This window comes from Sminthopsis crassicaudata, chromosome 2, assembly GCF_048593235.1.
Source record: "Sminthopsis crassicaudata isolate SCR6 chromosome 2, ASM4859323v1, whole genome shotgun sequence".
Taxonomy (NCBI): Eukaryota; Metazoa; Chordata; class Mammalia; order Dasyuromorphia; family Dasyuridae; genus Sminthopsis; species Sminthopsis crassicaudata.
Genome location: NC_133618.1, coordinates 280,157,333 through 280,171,834, shown reverse-complemented (window position 1 = coordinate 280,171,834; position 14,502 = coordinate 280,157,333). Strand labels below are relative to the sequence as shown.

The following is a 14,502-nucleotide window of genomic DNA, read 5'->3' as shown; positions in this document are numbered from 1 at the left end:
AAATATAAGGTACCCAAAATAGATTACTGCATCTTTAGAAAGGTGTTAATAAAAAAATTATTCAGCCAGCATCATAAGCAAATAAATGAATTTCATGCGTACTAACCATGAAAGTGCAAGCTAAGTATATGTCAGTGCCATTTTGTTGATGAAAGTAATCATGCACCCTCTCTCCCTCTTACTCTGCATGCAGAGGCAACTCTACAAATGAGATTATCATGGCCAATATAATATAGAGTTCCAAAGTAAAGCCTCTTAAATAATATAAAAACATTCACACAAACCCAAAGTAGTTCAATATCTCATTACCTTCTTCCATAGGTCTACCACTAAAGTTAGCCAAAAAAAAAAAAAAAACCTCAAAATTCTACTGTTGAATATTTTTAAATCACACTTTTGGGGGTGAGACCAGTGAAATGCAGGGAGATGTGAAAATAAACACTGCTGTGCATTTACTAAAGACGAAATTTCAGCACCTTTAATTGGCCATCCACAAATCCATATTTGTATTAGCTAAAACTTGTGCCTGGAAAAAAGTTACTGTTAAGTAAATGTGGAAGAAACATTTTAGGGGGAGCAAAGTGGTAAGGAAAATAATAAGTCTGTTTATACATAACTAGAATACTGCTGATGTTGGAAGGGCCAGGGGGAGGGGAAAGGATTGCTGGTTGATTTTAAACAGCCCAGTTATTACAAAGTTTGACAAAATATCCTGCAATGGAATCATAATTGTAAGTTTATATCATTATAGCCTGTAGCAAAAAAAGAAAACCAAATTATATCAAAATACATTATAGGATTGAAAAGGTAGATAACTTTTAGGGAATAAGTATTTATTAAATTTTAAAAATTCAAGCAATAAAAAATATATACAACAGAAATTTTTAAACAATTTATTATGAAGGTTTCCCTTCAAAGTTATCAAAAAGTTGTAAATTTAAATTTGTATAGTGATTATTTTAATTATTCTAGATAAAAAGGATAAAAAAGATTGGACAATTTAGATCATGTACAAAATATCTAGTTTCCTTTTTAGAGATGCAACTGATATTAAAAAAAAAAAAAAAAAAAAAATCCACTACCTGAGAATGTCTGACTGGCAGATGACAAACTTAAGAATTTGAAAAATACTCTCAGATAGTTTTTAAGGTAATTTTTCTGCTTGTGAACATAATATCTAAGTAACCATATGTGCATGTGTTCTATCACTGCCTCAAATGTGTCCTAAAAGAGTTAAATTCTCTTACATTTGCCAAAGGCATCAAATATATTAACAAGACTAATCTAAAGTAAAAATTGACAGGTCACCTCATATGAAGTTTCTTGATGAAGGCAATACAAAGAATCCAATCAGGTTTAATAAAGCAAAAAATTCTATCTAAAAAAAGAAATCATTTAAGAGCAGTGTGACAGTAGGATAACCCCAAACAAGAGTTTGGATAATCACGTTTAAAAAAAAAAAAAAATACATCATATACATATACATATACATATACATATACATATACATATATCTCCGCAATAGAAATCAAATGGGGTTGTTTTTAACTGAAGAGGCATAATCTTCATCAGAAATTATATGAAGTAGAAAAAATTGAGACATTTTACCAATTAAGATAGACTCTTTGCAGAAAGAAAAAAAGCTGTGAGTAGCTCAAACTAAAGCAGCAAAAGGGAGTGAAAAAGCAAAAGGCAATATATAAGAATAAGCTGAAGGGGGAAAATAAACATCATTTGCGAAATAACCTACTTTCTCAAAAATTCAAAGTTAAACTTATTGCAATATAAGGAACATGTTGGTGAATGCATATGTGCACAGACAACATCCTGAAACTTGCCTGGTAAGTAACTGCTGATTGATATTGCTTATAAGAAATAGATAAGAGCACAAAGGAAGAGGCATCATAATCTTCTACACTGTTAATCCTTTTTTAAAAAATCTAGGGGGAAGAAAAAAAATCAAGAAATGAGGTTGTACCATTTCAGGCCATTTTTACTTTTTTTTCTTTTTTTTTTTTTTTTAAAGGCAAACATGATTATGGAATGTGCACAAAAGTTACACCCATGAAAATTCAACGCAACTAAACACATGGAATTTTAATATGGGCATTTCTGACTGCAAAAGTAGAATAAATATCAAAGACTTTTTTAGACATGGCCTAAATCAATGATTCGCTTTGTTTTCTTGAAGCATGAAAAATTTCAAACAGTATCTATGAAATCTAAATATATACAAACAGGTACCACTTAGAACTTTAGAACAATGTTTCATCTATGAGCTTAAAAGTTTTGGCAAGTTGGGGAGAAGGAAAAATAAAGCACTTGAAATTAAAATTCCTTTAAAGAAATAATAAAAATCAGAAATGCAACAGCAGGCATTTGCAGGGTTACATAATTAGATAGAAGAAAACTATAAAAAATTTTTAAATTAAGTAATGTTATATATTTAATTAGGAGGAAAAATGTATAAAATTAAAATTAGTAATAAAATAGCTAGGTAAGAGAAAACATCATTTTTTTTTAAAGGTCCCAAACTGAATTTTGTCAAATTTTATAACTGGACTACTAGCTTATATAAATAAATGTGAGAATAAAATAAAATTATGCTTAACAATATAAGTGTTTCTATGAGGCAATATAATTCATTAGAAAATATGTATAAAGTGCTTTGTAAACCTTAAAGTAATATATGACAGCTATTATCATTATCCTTACTATTATAATATATAATAATATTTACTGCTATATGTAATTCAGCACTTTTATAGCCGTACTATGAGAAACTAAAACTGTCTACTTAGAAATAAAGACTATTTTGTTAAATCAATTTAAAGTAAAAAATATTTTGTCAGGGCCCCCAAAAAGTAACTTAATAATATAAAATAAAATTTATAAATATTTACAATATTTCTGGACACTTTCTCTTAAATGTAATTTAGAAAAATATGAACATACTATATTTATGAAGTATACTTCCTTGGTGTAGGTACCGGTACCAAATTTGCTCTATAAAAACTTGTTCCCTCCTAATAATCCAAATAATCCAAAGTGTAAAATAGTACCTAAAGATATTATTTTAAAAGTACTTCCTAAAAAGGAAAAAAAATTGAGATGATACCTAAGTTTTAAAGCATTAATGAAATTAAACTCTGTTATTGAGAAGTAAACAGAAATAGTTGTTCCGCTCATGTTCTTACTGGTTATTACAATTGTTCTAACTCCTCTGCTGAAAAGTCACACTTACATTTTATCTCACTTACATGTAACAGAGACTAAATCTTCCACACTCTTGGCCAAAAATTTTTCTGAATGGAAAGAGTTCATAACATGCAACTTGACCTAAAATGATATTTGGCTACTTAAGTAATGTTGCTATCTATTCCTTGGAAAGAGTATGCTGTATTTCTGATATCACTTTTTCATTTTATTTGCTGTAACATTGATTTTCTGTGAGAAATGAAGAAGCCTTTTATGTAATGATTTATAAATAACCATAAAGGCAATTTTAAAAATGAACTATAAGAAATTGCTCACTCTTTTAAAGACTTAACAATGTTTAACGACTTATATTAAGTACTGATTAAGTTTTCTTCTAAAACTTTTATAATTAAATTCTATCATTCTGGCATAAAAGTAAGATAATGATAGCAACTCACATTTAAATATAGTACTTAATGGTTTACAACACACTTTCCTCACAACAGCCCTGTGAGACAGGTTGCACAAATAATTATCCCAAAATGAGTTTACTGAGGGTAAGTGACATGTTCAGAATCACATATGCATTAAATGTTGTAGTCAGGAGACCTGGGTTCAAATGCTCGGTGCAAGTACAGTACTCGTTTCCATTGTACCATAGTGCTTCTCCATCAAGCCAAAATACTTTATAGAAATAAATATTTAATATAAGCGACAAAAAGGATACCAAATCTAGTGTCTAAAGAGTTTACCATATATCAAGTAAAATTACAAAGTAGAGCATACTGTGACTTATAATCAGACCGACCCATTATATATTTTATCATAATTGTTATATCTCAAGGTTTTTTTTAAGTATTTTAATAAATCAAATATCTTGATAAAAAAAAAAAAAAAAAAAAAAAAAAAAAAAAAAAAAAAAAAAAAGCATTAATTCTTGACCAATAGAAACTTAAAGTCAGATTTGGTAACTTCACCTGCTTTCAAATCTGAAAGGACAAACGACCAGATCAAAATGAAACATAAAAAAAGTTAACAAATTACTTCCCAAGTTGATCAAAATGAGAAGGTTTAAAAGAAGGTTTTGAATAAAATAACATTTCAGCAGATTTCCTTGAAATTTTTCATCACTGGTCCTTTGATATCAATTTTAACTCCAACCACACATTCAGATACACACACTCAATCTCTTAAAAAGTTTTTCCCCCCAATATATTCATCTGAGACTGCTCCCCGCCTTCAAATATTATTTGCTTTTATCTTATCGTCTTACCCCATTCTGTGCCATCCCCTGAGCTCCGTGCTTCTCCAGCACCTTCTCCATCTTCAGCTGTAACTAAAAAATCAAATTCTTTCAGGGCTTCCTCAGTATCTGGGTCATCAGTAAGGTCAGCTGCTAAGCCTTCATTACCAATCTGCAAATGGATAAAGATCCACAAAATTTCTTTATGACTAAATTTCTAAGAGATAGTATATTTTTAACAGTTTGAAAAGTATATTGTGTTACAATTCCCAGCACACAGAAAGTTAATGCTTATTGACTGCTTGAATGACAATTCTCTAATTTTTAATACTAGTTCCATATTACTCAAATTTCCTGGGTGGAACACAGGCTCAATATTGTATTTTAAACTGTTAAGTTCTTTAAAGCAGGGAAATCCTCTGACTTCAGGTCACACACACACACACACTCTCTCTCTCTCTCTCTCTCTCTGTCTCTCTGTCTCTCTCTCTCTCTCTGTCTCTCTCTCTCTCTCTCTGTCTCTGTCTCTCTCTCTCTCTCTCTCTCTCTCTGTCTCTCTCTCTCTCTCTCTCTCTCATTGAATATGCTCTCTCAACTACACTGGTTTTTTCCTGTTTTATCACAACATACAAACATAATTCAACTATGGCCCTTGAAAACTGCTACAAATATTACTTTTCCCCCACAATTTCATCTTATTCTAAAGTTTGAGACACTTCTCTTTTGGCCCAATTAAAAGATCCAATCATTAACAAAGATCTCAGGACTTTCTGAGCTGAAAGAGAACTCATATTATGGAGGAGGGGCAATAGATTTGCTCAAGATAAAAAAGGAGAGTCCTAGTGCTAAGATATAACTTGGGCTTCTCATTCACATAATCAAGCATTAATAAAAATTCACAGGTTATTTACCAAACTAGACAAATGCTATTCAATACTCCATTTTTAGTTACAGATAAACATACTAAGACAAGTAAGATTAGTCCTGACAAAGAGCAGAATATATTCTACTACACTATGAAATCCAATTAGGTGGTACAGCAGTTGAGCCATAAGCATAATTCCCCATTACACACCAAAAAAATTAAAAATGGAAGTGACCAATGTACAATTCTGATTAGGGGGAGGGGAACAAAACAAAAAGTGACCTAAAGCAGAATATCTATGAGGCATTGATATAATTATGTGATTAAATACACGAATGACATCTTTAAAAATATCTGAAATACATGCATACAAACGTGTCCTAGTTTTTAAGCACATAAAAGTAAGCCTCTACTTTGTGTTTATTCATCCGATGCTTTTCTTTTCCATCTGTGAGATCTTCAATCATATCACTTTCCTCTTCTTCATCACTATCATCTGCATTTTCTAAGAAATTAAATGTTTCAAGAACATCGCCAGAGTTCCTAGAAAGAAAAAATTCACTGATTTTAATGAAATTAAGAATTCTATATTAACATTTAATACAAATTAATGGTTATTTAAATTCATAAGTGATTTAAGACTAGAATTTTCAATAAAATAGGTTTGATTTTCTTTTGTTATATCACACTCATGTAACTATAGAAATATAGTTAGCTAACTTTCAAGCAACTCATGTCTGTTTCTGTAATTTAGACCAAATTGTCAATGAAGAAGTAGATACAGTGAAAGCTTGTTTCTGTTTATTCATGCCCTACTAATTTGGAATTTGTTTTAGTATGGATATGAGATATCAAAAAATTTGTGGATTAGCTAAAGAAGTTTTAACAGTACAAAAAAAAAAAAAAAAGGAAATGCTTAATCTATTGAAAACTGAATCTCAGTAAGAGTGCATTTAAAATTAAAATAATTTTATCTATTCATTAAATGTTGTAAATATATATATATATATAACCATATACATTTGAAAGAAACCCAAGTTAAATTTTCTTAAAAACATCCTAGAATTCAAAATTGTCATTATTTCCAACTCAAAAGATAAAGGTTTAAAAACATCTCAAACTGTAAATTGCATAAACTAAAAACTTTCTATTCCCAAATCTAAGCACCATATTTTACCAAGTTTTTTTTTAAATACAAGGACTACCACTGGCAACCTGGAGAAGTCTATGGACCTCCTTTGTGAATGCTGATTTTAACTACATGATCACAATGCATAAGTTTACAAAAGAAACCAATTATGTTGACATTAAGTTGCCAAAATCCTGGAGGGAGTATTTTCTGCCTCCAGTAAGAGGGAAGAGATAAACAAAATCATTAACAAGGCAAAATAAGCATGTCACTGAAAGTGAAACGTAATATAAGCTTAAGAGATTTTTAACTTTGTTTTTATGATTTATAAAAATCATTTGCACTAAGATTTAGTCTGTTAAGTTCAGGAGAATGAGTTTCAAATTTGCAATAATTTTAATGACTAGGCCGCCTACATTTAAAGAAACAAGTAACCAGACGTACTCTTTCACTCCTTAAATTTCTCTTGACATTTTTCCTCAGGATTTTTATGTTATCATAAGTGTTTTATACATATATTTCTTTCCTCTACTACTATTAACATTCTCCTTTTTTAAAAAAGTGTTTTAATATTTTTCCCCACATCACTGATACAATGTTATGTATCTATTACTTAATGATAAAATTTAGAGAGCATAAATGTTTTCCTGTCTACAGCAGGGTTCCTTCTGATTATGGTGCTATAATGAATAATGTATTAACTTCTAATGGAGACTGTTTTGAACAAATATAGCATGTAGGATGACTGTCCCATAAGCTGTTAACTAATTTTTATTTAACATATATTCATGAGTATAAATGTATCAATGAGCATAACATGTATCATACCTTTTGATTTCTTGTCCTTTTTGCTTAGATGGAGATTCTCCTCCGTTTAGAATCTGCTCTAAATTCTTTGTTTCTACTGAGCCATTTGGTTCTGAACCAGAGAGTCCAAGCAATGACCTTACTCTCTGAGACCGTACATCTAATATTGTGTCTGTGTAACCTACTTCCTGAAGATACCTGTTGGGGAAAGATATTGAATCCTGAAAAACATGAATCACCAAGATCAGATAGAACATGTGCCAAAATAGGTAAATGACTATTCTTTGGCTTGAAGGAAAGAACTTCCATTGTTTTAGTCTTCACAATGCCCAGTATACTACTAGGTAATTCAGTAAATGTTTTCCAAGTGAGTAACAAAATTGTTCCTTTCCTTTTTGTTATTTTTGCCCTATTCTCCCAGGGCAAGTTATAAAGGAGAACCTATGAGCATAATTACATTTGTAAATATACACAATTCACAGAGATTTAAATATGTAAGGTTAGTGGGAAGGAGTCCCCAATTGTACAGAGGCCCAGAAATAAAAAGCCAGAAATGTTTTTTAATACAAGTGTATTGGCAGGAATAGTTTATTCATGGCACAACTAGAGTATTTTACTTTGTGACAGAAAAAAATAATTCATAATTGGATGGCATCTACAATGGTGATTAGGTAGGACAAAAGAAAAACTTTATTTGTTTGACTTTTTGTTTTGTTCTGTTTTTCTGAAGAACAACTGGAGGTGAAGTGACTTGCCCAGGGTCACACAGCTATTAATCAAGTATCAGGTCGTCCTGACTCCTATCAGGTGCTCTATCTATTGTTCTAGCCACCTAACTGCACCGCCCCCCCCCCAAAAAAAAATATGGTAACATTAAATAAATAAAATCTCATTACAAAAAAATTCTAATTAAAAGAAATGTGTAACCACGCTCCTTTCTTTATAGACAGCTCAGAGTCAAGTGATTTGCTGTTGATCTAATTATTCCTTGTTCTGAAATTTTGGTTCCTTTTAATGCCTTAAAATTATTAAAATTAAAATTGTAAGGCTGTCAAATCAATATAGTTCCCTTCAATTCCACAGGTTAAAACATTAAGTAGTTCAGGATTTTTTGCAAATGGGAAAATATATACATACGTGTGTGTGTGTATAAAAATATATGAATTTAAAGAAATATATGAAGCCATGACCAAAGAAATAAAAAAGTCATATTACAAAATTGCAGGCTTTAAGCCATGTGAGAATTGAGGTTAAATGAAAGTGTTTCTTACAAGTTCAAGGATAAGAAACTACACAATCAAGTGAAATTACTCACCAAATTTAAACACAAAATAACGAATTAGCAAAATACTTAGAGAATCAGGATTTTAAACAAAAGGCAAACACATGCCATTTTGTTTCTAGTAAGCTTAGAATTTTTCTACAAAAACTCCAATGCCAAATATAGATCAAGCTACTTTATCAATTCCAAGTCAAAAAGATTCTGTTTACCAATCACATATCAAGTCATATTGAATAAGAACTTCTATATTTAAAAAAAAAAAAGTCATCTTCAAAAATATTTGGAACAGGATAAGATAAAAAACTTATTAGTTTCTAAAGCCTTTCACAACCTGTTGACCACCTACCCTTCCAGTCTCAAAGGACATTAATCCTCTATGAACACATCTCAGTCCAAACAAAACTGGCTTCTGCAGTATCAAGGTGCTAAATGTACTGCAGAAGTGGAATGTGTTCCTTTCTCACACCTTGGCTTTATAAAAATACCCTTCTTCCAGCAAAATATAGTACATGTACCTTTTTATACATATAGCCCTCCCTTCCAAATACCATGTAGTCAAGAATTTGTACTTACCCTCTATACTGTGTATATGAAATAAAAGATGTATTTATTATGTGCCTTTTACCAAGTCTTTGTTGTTTCCCCTATTAGAGTTACAGAGATTGTTCCATCTACTACATTTGTATCCCCAGTGCCTAACAGAATTAGGCACTTAATACTCAGGGAGAAGAAATCAAAATTATTAAGAGTCACATTAAAAAAGCTGTAAATCATTATAGGTTAAAAAAACAACAATAATGAGGTACCATTCCAAATCTATTAGATTGGCTAACATGACAAGAAAGGAAAATGATGGGGAAAATTTGGATCACTGTTAATTGAGTTCTGAACTAATCCAACCATTCTGGCAAACAATTTGGAACTATGTCCAAAAAGCTATATAAAACTGCAAACCCTTTGACCCTGCAATACCATTACAAAGTCTGTATCCCAAAGATATTAAAGAAAAAGGGAAAGCACCTATATGTGAAAAAGTATTTATAGCAAGTTTTTGTGGGAGAATTGTCAAAGAATTGAATGAAAGAGTATCTGTAAACTGAAGAATGCCAGTTGTGGTATATAATTGTGATAGAATACAACTGTGAAATGATGTATATAGTTGGTGGTTGGGGTAGGGGTCATTTCAGAAAAATCTGGCAACATCTATATGAACTGATGTAAAGTAAAATGAAAAGTGGGAGATATTGAACACAGCGACAATATTAATCTAACATGTGAAAGAATCCAACCATTCTGGAGAGCAATCTGGAACTATGCCCAAAAAGTTATCAAAATGAGCATACCCTTTGACCCAGCCATACTACTACTGGGCTTATACCCCAAGGAACTACTAGAGAAGGGAAAGGGTCCTGTATGTGCCAAAATGTTTGTGGCAGCCCTTTTCATAGTGGCTAGAAGCTGGAAGATGAATGGATGTCCATCAATTGGAGAATGGTTGGGTAAACTATGGTATATGAATGTTATGGAATATTACTGTTCTATAAGAAATGACCAACAGGAGAAATACAGAGAGGCTTGGAGAGACTTACATCAACTGATGCTGAGTGAAACGAGCAGAACCAGAAGATCATTATACACTTCAACAATGATACTGTACGAGGATGTATGCTGATGGAAGTGGATTTCTTCAACATAGAGAAGAGCTAATCCAATTCCAATTGATTAATGATGGACAGAACCAGCTACATCCAGAAAAGGACTGGGAAATGAATGTAAACTGTTATTTTTACCTTCTGAATCCAATTCTTCCTGTGCAACAAAAAATTCGGTTCTACACACATATATTGTATCTAAATTATACTGTAATATATTTAACATATATAAGACTGCTTGCCATCAGGGGGAGGGGGTTGGGGGAGGAAGGGAAAAAATCTGAATAGAAGTAAGTGCAAGGGATAATGTTGTAAAAAATTACCCATGCATATGTACTGTCAAAAAATGTTATAATTATAAAATAAAATAAAAAATTTAAAAAAAAAAAAAAATATTAATCTAACAATGATAAATTATGAAAGACTTAGCTACTCTGTTCAAGACAATGACCTAAGAAAATTAATTCCAGAGGCAGCTAGTTGGCACAATGAATAGTGCACCAGCCCTGAAGTCAGGAGGATCAGAAGTTGAGCTAGAGTGTCTGATCTCAGACACTTTAACACTTCCTAGCTGTGTGACCCTGGGCAAGTTGCTTGACCCCAATTGCCTCAGCACTCCACCAAAAAAGAAAGAAAATTAATTCCAAAAGATCCATGCTGAAAAATGCTATCCACCTCCAAGAGTACTTTACTGAATAAAGATGGAACTCTTACATTTTTTCTTATTTCTATTGGGATTTTCCTTCACAACATGAATAACATGGAAATATATTTTGTATGACTTTACATGTATAATTCATCTAATGCTTGCTGAAAGCAGGGCAGGAGGAAGAATTTAGAACTCAACATTTTGAAAAATTAATGTTAATTTTTTTATCTTCTAACAAGAAAATATTGAACAAAATAAAGTATACTTTAAAAAAAATGATTACTATGCTCTACAATACATTATCTTTTCAAGCATAGACAAGTCCTAGCTTTTAAGATATAAATTAAATCACCATTCCAATTGCCCCTCCATCCACAATTTGTAGTATATTAATTAAGGAAACCTTTAATCCTGGTTTAATACTGGTACTAGTTTACAAATGGTTACTGCTATGTAAAAGGAAGATAAAGACCCAAGATAAAGCTTTACATGCAGCTATTTATGCCTTTCTTGGACTGAGACTTTCTGTATGACAACTGAACTTTGAGATTCTCCATTGTTCAATTTAAGCTTATTACTCAGAACATTTGTGTTTTTTATTCCCTCAATGTATACATCTTTCTCCTATACTTAATTGCTCGACTGTACCTCCAAAGATAGCATCTAGTCATACAAATTACACAAGCAGTCAGAATCAGAGGAGCAGTAAGCAGATTTAATAGTAACAGCTAATAGTCACATATCAATTAAGTTTGCAAAAGTCTTTATATTTACTATCCAATTTGATTCTCAAAATAACCATATTAGGTAAGTATTACAGGTACTTATGCCCATTTTACAGATAAGGAAACTGAAACTGGTTAAAGATTGTAAACCAACATTCTCTAAAAGGATGTTTATGAAAAAATAAAATAAAATAAGACTATGGTTCTGGTTCTCCAGAAAGTAGAATGGTATCATACCACCTTGACATACTTCAAAAACTGCTCAATCTTAGTACATCTTAAACAATTCTTAGGCCAATTTGTCCCATTAAAGAAAATTACACTCTTTACTTAGATAAGTACTTTGAAAAATGCAAAAGAATTAGTCTGAAAAAAGATGTATTTAAATTGAATTTTTATACAGTGATTTATTAATGATTATCTCGAGTCAGATCAGGAATTAATACCTTGCAGGACAATTCAAAATGTGACATATTCAACTAATAAAGGGAAGCTCCAAGCTAGGAAATTATTTTTTTTGGTTTTGTCCCCTTGTTGCTCTTTTCCTTCTTGCCCAAACAAAGTGCCAATACCAATACTGTTAATAAAGCCTTCCTGCTAACCCATTAATTGCAGGTTGAGGAACTAGGTTTCATGAAATATCCCTCAGAAGAATTGTTAAAAATTATTCTTCAATTTTAAAAAACAACAAATTTACAAACTTAAGGGAATAAAATATATCATTTTCCATATCCCAACAACCAAACAATTTTTTCCCTATACCAAACCTACTGGAGAAGGAATAGATAAACAAACTCATGTTTTATCATCTCACTGAAAAATCTCATGAGATCTATTACATCAGGAATCTAATTTGTTTTAAAAAGATAACTTGATATCATTTAAGCATATTACTTTACTCACTGTCTTAATAGCTGTCTGCCTTGTTTCCAGGTCAGCTGACTGTTCTGAGGTACTGTGGGAACCTCTGTGTCTTTGGTTTCTTCTGAAAAGGAAAAGTTAATTACCAATAGCTGTCACCCAAACTGCTAAAAACTATCTGCAAAGTTGCTGTTTATAATGCATAATCAGAACCTTAAGGGGAAAATGGTAAAAGCAAAATAAATACTTAGGGAAAAAAGTTTACATAAATATTAGAATCTACTTCTAAAAAATATTATTAATCTAGTTTATTTAAATCAAATGGACTTTATCGAAGCTTCAGACACTCTGAAGGATACATGATCCCAAATAATTAGAATTGCCCCTAAGTAAATCACAAACCATCTTGTAAAGCTCTAATTCATATCCTCCAGGAAATTTCTCCAAGGGGATAATGAGGAGGGGGGAAGAGAGGGTTTGAGGGAAGGCAGGGGAAAGGACGTGGACATTGCATAGAGCCCCAGCATGAGCTATACAATGGTTATTTCTTGTTTCTAAATTATCTGGGTCACTCCCATTTTTTAATATTATGTCACTTCCTACACAATTTTATCTATAATACATTGCATCCTACTCATGCTAACCATATGTCTTTCCATTCCCTTTGAGTGACCTATAATTGTAATTTTTTAGAAATTAAATATCTGATTCATAGACATTTTATATATATAGCATCAGTGAGAGGCAAAAAATAAGATGGTACTAAAAATTAAGTTTTTTGTCTTTTTAATGAAGATGTTTAGGGGTCATACACAACACTCCAAAGATGTTTAGGAGTAATATACAATACTCCAAAGGCAATTCAGTCTATTTCCTTTCTCCCACTTAATTCTGAGTCCAGTTTATTGTTCATTACTAGTGTCTGGCATATAAGAAATGCTCAATAAATACTTGTTGATTGATTAACCTACAATTTTTCTTGCAATGGACAACCAATTATTACAATATGACCAAGAGGCATTTTCCCCATGTTTGGTTTGCTTAATTATCCACAAACCAAACTCAAAAGAAATCTCATTTTATATGCTTTGCTGAGGCATAGTGCAATCCACATGTCATTATCACAAACCAGTGCATTTGGTAAACTTCATTATAATAGAGAATCCTTTTGGTACATCCTTCTTGACACTGGCAAACAACTTAGGAGACCATATATTTCACACCTTGCTTTAAGTTTGTAAACAAATCATTAACAAACTTATTTCTATTGCATTTTTTTTCAAGAAGTCTCAAGATTTTAACATATAGATTCATGGGTAGATGTCTTGTTGAATAGTTTATAAAACCATTTTGCTCTGCAGAATACCTCTTTATTTAAACAATAAGCGGGGTGGAATTTTGCTTTTATACCTATTAACTATGTTGTAAAGATATGGCTTATAAATGCCATATAAATACTAAAAACATATGGCTTCTACTGAAATTTTTTATTATTTCAATATTTTTAATTATTAGGTAGTAAAAACAAAAATATCAACATTCATTTCAGGCACTGTCACATTTTCTTCCGATTTTATAAAATTTGAAATTCAATTTAGGTTCTAAAGACAAGCAAAGCTCTACAAGAAAAAATAGGGGAAGGGGATGGGTGCTATCACAAACTCCAGCAAATAAAACATTTTCCACAATGACTTCCATTAAAACACTAGAGAAAGACATGTGCTCTTTTCTAGGCCTCAGTTTCCTTTTCCATGAAACTAGGATGTTGTATTACATGATTTCTACATTTGCTTTAATTATCAAAGTGCATAATTTATTTAAGTACTCTAAAACACCTTAAGCATTGAAAATTTTGCAACAGGGTAGAGTGGTTTTCTTCACCCTGTGGGATACAGAAACGTTTATTTTGCAACACTTTTTTTTCTGACTCTAAAAATCTCCCTTCAACTATTACTCCATTCTTTTAGTATGATTTATATTTTATTAAATTTATTAAATTATTGTATCATTTAAATTTTCCCTATTTCTAGAAATCACATTTAGAAGGTTTAGGTCTTTGTCCCAACTCCTTCTGAACATATTTCTCACCAA

General features: G+C 31.3%; 1 protein-coding gene across 5 annotated transcripts in view; it reads right to left on the bottom strand.

The window, feature by feature from the left end:
• STRN3 (striatin 3) overlaps positions 1 to 14,502 on the bottom strand; it is an 86,364-nt gene that overhangs the window by 28,775 nt on the left and 43,087 nt on the right. For 3 of the 5 annotated variants that reach the window (XM_074289567.1, XM_074289569.1, XM_074289570.1), the window contains exons 4-7: positions 12,454 to 12,535; positions 7,264 to 7,440; positions 5,720 to 5,849; positions 4,472 to 4,613 (exon numbers count right to left, since the gene is read on the bottom strand). In XM_074289567.1, the coding sequence (XP_074145668.1) occupies positions 4,472 to 4,613; positions 5,720 to 5,849; positions 7,264 to 7,440; positions 12,454 to 12,535 (531 nt within the window). The remainder of the gene's footprint in view (positions 1 to 4,471; positions 4,614 to 5,719; positions 5,850 to 7,263; positions 7,441 to 12,453; positions 12,536 to 14,502) is intronic. The other 2 variants (XM_074289568.1, XM_074289571.1) reach the window with 1 other exon arrangement.